The 12408-nt window shown below is 35.7% G+C and overlaps 1 protein-coding gene across 1 annotated transcript in view; it reads right to left on the bottom strand.

The window, feature by feature from the left end:
• Thada (THADA armadillo repeat containing) overlaps nt 1–12408 on the bottom strand; it is a 318367-nt gene that overhangs the window by 256909 nt on the left and 49050 nt on the right. Inside the window, exon 22 of the mRNA XM_046425124.2 lies at nt 7901–8010. Within this exon, the coding sequence (XP_046281080.2) occupies nt 7901–8010 (110 nt within the window). The remainder of the gene's footprint in view (nt 1–7900; nt 8011–12408) is intronic.

Below are 12408 nucleotides of genomic sequence, written 5' to 3'. Positions count from 1 at the left end.
TGTTTGTCTTTCAAATACATATTTCCAGTCAGAGTAACCAACTCTCTTTTTGCCTGGGACTGAGGGCTTTCCTGGACACTGTACTTCAGTACGAAAAAACTGGGGGAATCTCAAGTCACCCTACCTCCAACTCTGACTCCTCTCCCAATTTCCTGACTAGTATTTCCAATCGTCTGTCCTCCTTCTAGGCAGCACCCCAACACCAAATGATGCGTCTAAAGCGCCATTCTGCCTCCCATCGAGCACTTTTCTTCTTGCCTTGCTTTTTGGTTATTAGCATTAATGATTTTTCCCATCACCTGGAATAGCTCAACAAGTGGACCTTTGTCTGAGTCTACAAATTCTCTAGCTCACTTATCTAATTCCCAAGATTAAAATGCTAGGCTAGAAGTTCCTCTAAGAACAAGGTCTGCGTTTTACCAGTACTCTTACCCTCTATAGTGCCCACCTGGCACAATCCTGTATATAAAGCAGCTTATCAATAAACTTTTGTTAAATTGCTAATCTCTAAGAAAATTCCAGAAAAATATTTTATTTTAGTACTAGTTCTGTCACCTACTTATGCGACTATGAACAAATCACTTCACTTCTCAATGTTTAAAAATGAAATAAAATCCCTAAAGAAATGCTTTAAAACTCCAACAAGATGGGATTCCCTGACCTACTGAAGGCAATGACCCTAAAATATACAAGTGCCCAAAGCTCCTGATGAGAATGTCCCCCAACTATCTATATCACGGCCCCACATAAGCCTTTGTCCCTAAATTTATACCCTATTAATTGTCTCCAGGTTCAGAGTAACTGTCAAAGGAGTTGATCTAACACAATATCTGGTACACAATAGATGTTCCTTCTCTTAAATGGGGTTATTAAGGCCCAACTAACACTGGTACAGCTGCTGCACATTAGCTGTGCCCCCTGGTAGGTACAAAACTGAAAAGCCAGGTGTGGAAAAGGGGGGCTGGAATTTAAGGCTTCTCAATGGTGACAATTCACTATGCCTTTAAGAATACACTACTCTACCAGGTGTTCGGTTTCTCAGGAGGCTGAGGCAGGAGGATCACAAGTTCAAAGCCAGCCCTAGCAATTCAGCAAGGCCCTAAGCAATTAAATGAGACCCTGTCTCTAAATTAAAAATACATAAAATAAAAAGGGCTGGGGATATGGCTCCGTAGTTAAGTGCCTCTGTGTTAAAGCCTTGGTACCAAAAAATAAAACATCATAACATAAAATAAAATAAAACAAAATGCAATATCCCTCATCTAGAGTTGAGGCCAGTTAATGAACCTTCTGTGTACTCCAAGCAAGGAAAGATGACTTTATAAGGAAGTGACTGCAAAGCTCTAGTGTTGCTGGTGTTTATGATAATGAAGGAACTGAGAGGTAAAAACAGGCAAGAATCCCAAGAACAAAAAACCCTTCTTGTTTGTTTTGGTTCTTCATCACACACCCAGGGGTCAGTAAGGAAAAGGGAAAGGTTCCTGAATAAAGAAGCAGACCTTGGACCCTTGCCAGCTCTATGCAGTCACCAACCACAGTCCTGGGGAATTCCAAAATCCTGCTTTTGTTAGTGACTGCCTCTTTGCTAAAAGGGCAGACATCCTCTCTGTCTGAAGGCTCTTCTATTTGACTGTCCTTTCAAACTAATACAACACATGCTGTTTCTTTTGCCACAGAGAAAATGGTAAGTTTCTTCCCAGTGCTCTAAGCTTTATCATTAACAACTCACTAATACCATGTGTTTTGTACATTAATATTATTGTACAAAATATTTCTATGAGATCAGTTTACCAGTTCTAAAAGAAGCTTTCTAAAATGTATCCAGCTTCCCACAATCTTACACACCCCAAATCCCCAGACTTTCCCAAGTGGAAACTGGAAAACAGCACTGTGCAATGAGCAGAATGCCCAAAGGAAGCTTACACAGCCCAACTCGCTTCTCTCATGTTGAGCTGAAACAGAATCCTAGTGAGGATAAATGTTTCTACTTGTTAACAAGCCAATAGATACATCAACTCACTCAAATTCATAGCTCCAAATTCTTTCATGCAGGTGGGGGACAATCAGAACCACTAATTTTCCTCATCAAAATCAAGAAGGGTCCAAAACTTGGGGTGGGGGAGGAGAATGCTGACAGGAAAAAATGCTGTTTTCCTAAGCCAAGTGCTATGGCCTGAGCCCCTACAGAAACACACAGGGCAGGAGCCAGTGCGTGTGTCTTCAGCAGATCACTGAAGCAAATTATTCTATAAACAGATTAGTCCAACTTCTATCCACAGAGCTATCTCACTCGTAGTGGATAAGTATTCTAAGATAAGCATAAAACCCGCAAACCAAAATCAAATTACATGTGCTGTATACTCCCCTAATTGGTCATTAGATTATTCTATGCTAATAAATCAGATTCTCTGACTACAAAGTGGCTTTCTGATGGCTTCATCCATCCACCTAGGTGGCAACACAGCTATTTTTTGATACTTCCAATTAGTTATATCACTTATGAATTGTTAATTGAGAAATGTTATTATTTCCTTAAACTATTTCAGCATGGTTATTTTTCCTAATTTAGAAATTTTTCCAATCTCCAATTATTTCATAAGCTAAATTCTCCAACTCCATTTATTCTTTGGTCAAGTACCATGTTTATTATTTCAAGGTTCATGTTTATTATTTCAATTAAACTAAACGCTGACAGATGTGTGCAGGAAGGCTGTGTGTATGTACAGCTTGTTTTTAAAAGGGAACAGAACCCTGAAGCATGGAGAAACTTAAGCCCGGAAACTGATTTGTCCAAATGAGACCCAGTGAGAAAGCTACATCATCAGCAGGGGCCATCTTAGCCTCCTTACCACAGCCCCACAGCCAAGGTCTACCACAGGCTAAAACCTCAGGGGTGACTCCAAAGTCTCAGTTACAGAAACACACAACAGTAACAAGGACAACATCTAAACTGAATTAGCAACCAGAGGGCCATTAAAAGTGGTTGGAAGAAGAACATACAGATAGTTGTTCTCTTAATACAATTTCCCCGAGATCAAGGAGAAAAAAATTAAGTTCAAAAAAACTAGGATAGAGATTATTCACTGAGAATATGTTCCTCTGCTGTGGCTGAAATGACACAGGATTTTTATGAGGACCTTGAAAACCAGTGTACAAATTTCCAGAAAAAAGATAATATTTGACTCCACTATAGGAGCAGACTTAAAAATAAAAATTAAAGAGTCATTAACAGACCATAAACCAAAGACTCAATGATTTAGATGGTGAATATTAAAACATTCTGCTTTTCCCCAGATCATTTTAATCCATTTCAGAGTATCAACAGGACTGTTCTATGAAGAATTCATATGGCTCCCCAAAGTGGCTCTTAACTTAGTTATTCTTTATTTATTAATAATCAAACAAAATTCACAGGATGTCCAGTGCAAAATAAGAATCCTTTTGACACTTGTACTAAAAAAAAAAAGTGATTAAATTTTAGACAAGACTGTATATTCTTTCATTCAGAGTTGAATAACTTTCCCTCCAAAACTCTCATATATTAACATTCAACATTTATTTCTTATTCAATTGCATTTTCTTTAAAGACATAGTCTTTCTATCTCCAGAAAGGTAAAAGAAATTGGCTCTTTTTACTATTATATTTCAATTTTTCATTAAAAGGCTTTCTATTGAATTATAATAACTCTGATTAATCAAGTTTAAATACATATTTAAATTACTTCTGTCCGCCATAAGTGTTGATTTCCATGACTCAGCAGAAGTATTTTATGACAAAAACAGCTAAATGCCAGCATTTATATCTTTAAGCTGGCAGTGGAAAAATGGTTGCATTGCAACCATCTTATAAACCCTATCAATATTGCAATAAGCAGAGCAATTCAAATATACAAAGAATAAGATATTGCCAAGTAGTCACAAACATCCCTTCTAGATTTAGAATTGCAGTCAATAATTTTGTCCACTTATAATTAAGTATTTAATTTATGGCTGGATAAACGAAAACTAGATTCTGCAACTTTACACCCTAGTGTAGGATTCTGGTCATTTCAATTGAAAGAACAACTTCAAATACTAAGAAATTTACTATCATATATAATAAATAAGCAATTGTGAATTTTATCAGAACTTCAATTTAGAGTTATGATTTTAATGTAGTTAACCATTAACCAACCAAATGTTTAGGCAGGTAATTATGCATGACAGGTAACTGTGTTTTTCAAAGAAAGTATGATTTTTTTTCAAATTCTAAATAGAAATCACTACTTAAGAAAATCAGATTATAAAAATTTAACATAACATATTGTTTGTGTATCTTATGCGTACAAGTGTTACTTCAAAAAATTTCCCAGAAAAAGAGTGCCCCTCATTATTTATTCCTAGATGATTGTATGACAGTGAAATCAGTTTACATTTGAAGACATTTTGAAAAATCCTATTAAAAACCAGTTTAAATGGCATAGCTCGTGTTTACCTCTTTGGGTATGTACCCATTAATCTCTTTAAGTGCTTCCTTCCTTGACGCAGCTGTAGTTCAAGAGCTGGCCAGCAGCTGGCCTCCATTTATGTGGGTTTTCATGAACGTCCAGAATTCTTTTTAGCAAGTTTGAAAAATGCTATATGCCTCAACAAATTTTTCATAACTAAAGAGCTTATAAAAAGCTTTCAAAAGGAGTCCAAAAGAAAATTTTCTCTTAAAAATAAAAACCAAACAATAGAAAGTCACACATACTATAAAGATGTTCTATGTAAAACATTCTGTTTGGCAGATTTGAAACGTCTCCAAAAGGAGAAAGAAGCACATGGTTTGGAAGCAACAGCCAAGAATTCATAACAGGTGGGTTACAAGCCACCAGTGACAGCCATGAGGGAGATCTTTGAAGTAGATTAGGGGCCTTCCCTAGTCTCTCCATTCCTTATATCTGGAATGTCTTCAACTATACCAACACAGTAGTTCAGGAGCCTCTGTACCTGGTCCTCTCTTCTTTTCTCATTTTTGCTCTCCTGTAATAACTTCGATCTTACTAACTATAATGCTTATGGAAAAAAACTCACAATCTACATCTCTGTTTTTGCTACATCAGTTAAACTAATTCCCTATTTCCAACTGGTAACTTAAATATTTCCACCAGGATATGCCATCATTATCTCACACTTGATCCATACCAAACAAACATATTCATCTTTATCAAACCAATTACCTCATTCCTTGAGAACAAAGCCAATTTTTCCTTAATTTAGGCAATATCAATCCCATTTTTCTAGTCACTAGAAACTAAAACCAGAGAAGCAATCACTCCTTGATGACCTCCATCACCCACATTCAATGGTTCATGTGGCAGATTCACTTTTCAAAGATGGCTATCACAGTATCTCTCATCCATACATTCTTCTACAACATGATCTTGCCACTTTGCCATCAGAAGGTGAAAATTAATCCAGCCTCATCTAGAGTCTTACTAATAACCAAAATGCTGTGAGAATTCCAACGCTAGGTCAGAAAAGACCAGATAGCTTCTGCCTGGTTCTCTTGGATTGTTCTCTGTGGGGAAAGCCTGCTGCCACATAAGAATTCAGTTATATCAAGACTGCCATGCTGAGTGAGAGGTCACACATAGTCCCAATTAGGCCCAATCTTCCAGCTGTCCCCATCAAAGAAATGTGTTTAGATCCCTTCCAAACAGTTTATCTGCCAGCTAAATTCTACCCATTGAACTCAGCAAATATCCTGGGGAAGAGAACCCAGTTGAGCCCTGCCCTAATTCCTGGCACACAAATTCATAACATGTAATAAAATATGTCCAGAGTTTTCTTCTAATCACTCCATCTGTCATGTGGAACCATTACTACCTGAGGTCATAAGTTAACTGAAATGTCACATCTTTGTCTCCACCCTCACAACCATTGACATAAAGGAAGCCCCAATCACCTGGTTCTATATCATTATAACTGAATCCAGACTCACTATAATCTGTCATCACAATCTATCTAACCTCCAACCAAAAACTACTTTAATACAACCAGCCCCACAACCAAAACAAATCTCACAGAATCTCACATTTGTAGGAAATTATATAATACAAAGAGTTTTTATAAAATCTATTTTATTTGCTACATACAACCAAAGCCAAAGAGATCTTTCAGGAGGGCAAATATTCTTTTTCTTATTTTAGAGATGAAGAGATAAGAAGCTAAGGAAGTTAACTTTTGTACCAGTTCACTACCAATTAACAGAATGGGTATACTAAGAACTAAGAGCTTAAGTTACATCCCATCATTGTTTCTCTTGTCTACGACACTATGATCTGACTCAGATCAAAAACAATTGATGTCTCTCCCCATCCCTAACACAGCAAATTTACTTTCAAGGTTGATAAGAATTTGGCCTCGATCTATCTAGCTAATAACTAACCCCAGCAGCAGCACTACAAGAAGACTTAGTTACCTAACAATAAACCATGCTGATTCTAGCCTCTGAACGATTTTCCTGCTTTCTTCTCCTATGCATTCAAACCTTACCCAAGCATGAGCACAAATTCTATCTCCTATGAAGACCTACCAGCCTATTCTTATGGTTTTCTCTCTCTGCCATTACAACAGAACGTCAATTTCATATAAAAATTTGGCAGTTTCATCTTATTCAAGTGTGTTGGTCTAACGTTCCAGGCTGCTGTCCAAGCAGCACACCCCCATACACACAGAGAGATGCTGGATGCCTATATCCAGTGTCTGTTCTAACCAGTTGGTGCCCACGGCACACCTTTTTTTAAACATTGTGAACTTCATCCCTGCTTATTTCCCAAATGAAACCATAAACTCTTAACAGAAACCATGTCTTATAAATAAGTAGTATATTCTCCAAAATAAACACAATACCAAGCACACAGCTAACATTCAATATGTATTGGTCAACTGATTTGAAGGAATGGAAAATGTTGCATTGTGAGAAAAAAATATTCATAAGTCATATCTACACTGGAAACAAAAGTTTAAAAGATAACAAAATATTTTCAAGATCAGCAGTTTAATGTCAGGGACATTTTAAAAGGATTATTTAAAGATATTCTGTGCAGCCCATAACTGCCAAGATGTTTTATAAATGTTTTCACCAGGAGTGTGAAAGAAAAGTTTTAAAAATATTCAAGGAGTAGATGTCTTAACAGCCCAAAATAAAATGTTTGCTGAAGCTACAAGGCTGGCAGAACTCTGCTTCATTTCAAAAAGTTTCCAGGCAAAAGAAATGTTTTCCTGGAAAATACTACCTTTTATTTAGAGAACACTTGCCATGAACACTTAGTCATTAAGTAATTTAAGGTTTCCTCACAAGCTCTTTGGAGGAAATCTATTATATGAATGAATGAAACTACCAACACCTATGTCAAAAATACACATTTGGTTAAACATATGAAATATGCCTAAGTATTTTTCTAGGTAATGTGAAATAATCTTTTCTCCTTTTTGCTCCTTTTAATTTTCTATAAAACAAAATTATGAAGAAAAAGTCAAAATCCTTAAGTGTCTTTCTCTGTCTGTAATACATACAAATGCAAAAAACTCCAGGGCTTATTTTATTCCAAATGTCAAGTAATTTTCAAACAGACAAAACATTCATTTTGTTCAATGAAAAGAAATAGTAATTTCAAAGCTATTTTTAGCAAAAACTTTTGAGTTGACTTCAAATCACCTTTCAATGAGAGAGCAACTTGGTATGGACATTTCACTCAATCATCTGCAGTAAATCACACAATGAGACCTAAGAAAACCATTCCTTCCAAGAGTTTTGTAGCCAACTAAGTATTTATTCTTTTCAACATCAAAAGACAAAACTAAATTATACTCCAAGCACATGGTTTATACGTTTAGTCTTTTAAAAACCTACACAAAAGGATATTTGTTTTACCTGTTTAGTATTTCAGTTAGTTTCACAAAACCAGTGTAAGCCAGTTCAAATGCTCCTCTGTGCCTGGACTGTAAAAGGTGTTGTTTAAAGTAATCTCCTATTTCTTTTACCTTTAAAAAAAAATAAAAAAACAAATATTCAATTTATGCTTACATTTATATGTATATAAGTAATGTAACTTAGAACCTACCCCTAGATGTCCATCCATTTAACACTTACTGTGTGACAGATGGTGTTTTAAGAATTTTTTATTATTATCTCATTTAATCCTCACATTCCATGAAATAAGTACATTTTTTAAAATATTTTTTTTAGTTGTTAGTGGACAAAATGCCTTTATTTCTATTTATTTATTTTTATATGATGCTGAGGATTAAACCCAGTGCCTCACCCACACTAGGCAAGCATTCTACCACTGAGCCACAACCCCAGCCCCAGTACAATTATTATCTCTACTCCACAAGGGGGAAACTGAAGTCCAGAAAAGGTAAGTAGCTTACCCAAGGTCACATGGCAAGTAAGTGGTGGAGCCAGGACACACAACCAGGCAGTCTGACTCCAGAGTCAGCCATCTTTAAGTGCCACACTAGAACTGCCTTCCTATGCCAGAGTCACAAACTTCACAGTGTGCTCCTGTCATTCAATACCAATATAAAATACACCAAACAACAGCACTCACATACGTAGGCCTGGATAAAATAATCATGCTTTCTATAAAAGTTTTTTTTCCCCTTTCTTATATCCATAACAAAACTTACCATTTTAACCATTTTAATTGTTAATTAAATTATTAATTAGTTATTAATTTCAATTACAATTCAGTGGCATTAAGTACATGTCAGGAACATGTTGTATAACCAAACCCTCAACATCATCCAACTATAGAATTTTTTCACCTTTCCAAACTGAAACAATACACTCAGTAAACAATCACCCCCAATAACTGCCTTCCAGCGATACACTGTTAATGGCAACACAAGATTTAGTACAAAGGATATCCTAAAAAAATCAACAGTTATCACTGTGATTCAGAATCATGGGATATGCTAGAATGCCAGCCAATCACTTTCCAACACACTTATTCCCCATGTAAAATCAAACAAATTTTAAAATGATTATTTAAAGAAAACACAACTGACAATTAGTTGTGATTGTGGCTTTGGTTCTTATGATGTTAAACTGATTAGTCTGATTGGGCTTTATACCATTATATCTGGTGGCTACTGGATTTAGAAAATCCAGGTTTTGCAAAAAACTCAGAACCAAAGCTGTTATCAGCTATCTCTTGATCCACATCTCCATAGATCTCAGTAGAGTAGAAAGGCAAGTCATCTCAGGATATTTTGATCTGCTTACCCTGAAACAGCCTTCATCTCAGCAGAGTGACTAGATTAGTGTTCTTCATGTATCAGAGGTGATAGGAGGCACAAGGAGTAAAAAAGTGACCACAGGCAGCGTCTCACTTTCCTCATCTACACTCTAGGGATTGTAACAGAACTTACCTCATAAGTTGTTCTGTTAGAATGAATAAATTGCCAAGTTCTGAACCAGCCCATAACCTATAATCTAATTTGGTTTGACATAAGCCTTCTAGGGTTCTAAACAGAGGGAAAGTATCCACGCTCATAGTATTACCTGATTATGATGACCTAAGAAGTGATGTCAATAGAGAAAGAAGACTCAGAAACGAGGCCAACAAAGATCCAGAAAAGCAGTATAAAGTTAAATTTTTAAAATTCTAACACTTTCAGATCCCAAAGATTAATATGTCATGTTCTTCAGTTAAAGCTTTCCTATAAACATCTAATGATTCACCTCATATCTCAATGTTACTCCTTTAATATTTTTAAAGGTCACATTATATGAGGCTAAAGGCCACAAAATAGGTCTTATTTCATCTTCAAAACAGTAATTGCAGAGTATATTTTGAACAAAATTTTCAAGACTTAAATCTAAATTCCATCCTCAAAATAGATTTGAAGCTCAATATCTAATCCTACAAAATGGGCACCAGAAGAAACGCCAGTTAGCTAACTTATCACATCCACCATTTCTATTATTAGAGAAATAAAAGATTTCTATGGTGTTTCAAATCAGAGAAAATTAAAACAGGAAACCATAGAGATAGTTTCTTTCTTTCTTAGTTAATTCTGTTTTCCAAAATGTCACAGATATCAAAACATACTTCAGGAAAACATAATATTATTAGAAAAGTGCTTCTTTGTGGACTCAGTAATGATTTGCAATCTCCTTAAGCAGTAATTCCACTTTCATTGCTTCCTTTATCCTAACTTCCTCCAAAGGGACCTAAACCAAAAGGCATATAATAAAGACCTTAGTAGGGTGACCAGTCTTCTTAAGATTGGACCTCTGCCTTAGTTAATCCTGGCCTCAGAAATCAGAATGACATTTTAAAGACAAAGGTGAAATAGTCTTTCCTCATTTTATTCTGCTCTTCATCTCCCAAGAAACACACATAGATAATAACCAAGCTTATTATGAATTTTTTGCTTTTGTAGGATATATAAAACTACTGTTAATCAGACAATAAGTACTTCTTTGGAACTCTGCAAAATGCTTAGCAGCTTAATGGTTGGGGTAGATAAAGAAGATAAAAACAAATGTCTGTCTTCAGTAGGCTTTCAGTTCAGATTGGCAGAGAAAAATCAATATGTGGAGAGGTACCCAGTTCTAAGAAATCAAAGATCCTTCTGCACTAGAATTAGAAAGGCTTCATGCCCAGACCTTGAACAGGATATACACACTTGGGTGAACCAAAATGGAAAGGCATAATTGACATGAGAAGAGGCTGGGAGGCTAGAATGAATGAATAAACATTTTCTAAGCACCTATTAGACACTGAGCTAGGTCTTTTTATCTAAATGGATACAACATAAACAAGGCTAAGGCTAGTGGACCTGAATGAATGACCTAGAGGTTTCATGCTACAAAACAGTGGATGATGGGGATGCAAGGAAGAGATGAACCCAACTACTGGGATGGAGTAGTGAGCAATGTGGTCTATGAGCAGACATAGAAGGGCCCTCCAGACATCTCTCAGCAGATAGTCGGACTGGAGAACAAATTTTATTCAAACCACTTAAAAAGTAAGAATAGAGGAAGAAAAAAAAATTTTAATTAATTTTTAATTAAAAAGTTATCTGAAAACTCCAACTCAATTGCCTTTCATTAGGTGCCACTGAGTTCCTATTTAAAGTCATAAAATCCTGTAATGGCACACACCTCTAATCACAGCCACTCGGGAGGCTGAGGCAGGAGGGTCTCTCAAGTTTGAGAATAGCCTCAGCAACTTAGCAAGACCTTGTCTCAAAATACAAAAAAAAAAGGGGGGGGGGGGGAGAATAGTTCAGTGGTAGAGCGCACCTGGCTTAAAAAAAAAAAAAATCCATAAATGCCTTCTTTCTAAATGATGTATTTGCAAAATATTTTTAAATAAATAGAATACATCTCAGGATTTTTTAAAAAGAATTACCCTAAAAATGCAGAACAAATGGAAATGATTTCCTTCTTCTTTTTTTTTTTTTTAATTAAATTCAAGGGGCTGGGGCTGGGGCTCAGCGGTAGAGTGCTCGCCTCACATGTGTGGGGCCCTGGGTTCGATCCTCAGCACCACAAATTAAAAAAAGGTATTGCGTCCACCTACAACTAAAATAAAACTTTAACAATTTTTTTTAAAATAAAATAAAATTAAATTAAATTCAAGTGACTGTCTTTTAATTTAGCATATTCTGCTTCTAACTTTTTATAAACTTATTTCTGTGGGCAAATTAATATGCTTTCTGTATTTATAGCATGTAAATTGCCATAGGGAAACACAGCTACATGCTTGTCTCCAGACATCTACAATTCACCACCAGACAAATCAGGGATGCTAAATGTTCATCTAGAATATAACACCAACAAAAGTCAAATTTAAACTCACTTTTTAAAACTTACCATTTACCTATACAATAAATATAATAGACAAATCAAGACTCATTCCATTCATAAATACATAAACCCAAGAGGATTTAAGTACAGATGGGACACTTTTATCAAGAGCACATACAGTGGTTAAGATCTGAGACTTTGAAGCCAGGAGGGTGGTGAACTAAAACCTACTTCACAGGATGACTGTGAGAAATAAATGAGATTAAGCATATAAGAGTTTAGTAGAGTACCTGGCACAGCAGCAATCAAGAAATGTCCATTTGAGGCTTTACTTTGTATTTTAAAAAATAAGACTCAATTCAAGACAAAGTTACTTCTTATAACTTTGAGAATGTCAACAGTTGAGCTTCAAATTCCACTTTGGTTAAATGAGATGTTTTACAAAAGTTTATCCTCCAGTAAGATAATTAATGTTTTCAACTGTACATTCTCTACTACAGTGATTTCTTCAAAGCTGAAACATTGTTTTCCTGGATAACAACAACAAAGGCCATAGTTTTCTGGTGTTCAGATATATCTTACCAGAATGTTTATTCTTTGCTTTCTAGCAAATTCTT

This window comes from Marmota monax, unplaced genomic scaffold, assembly GCF_021218885.2.
Source record: "Marmota monax isolate L192 unplaced genomic scaffold, Marmota_monax_Labrador192_F-V1.1 WCK01_AAM20220418_F8-fsc00015, whole genome shotgun sequence".
In the NCBI taxonomy this organism is placed as follows: Eukaryota; Metazoa; Chordata; class Mammalia; order Rodentia; family Sciuridae; genus Marmota; species Marmota monax.
Note: the sequence above shows the minus strand (reverse complement) of the source record. Positions and strands in the feature narration are given on the sequence as shown.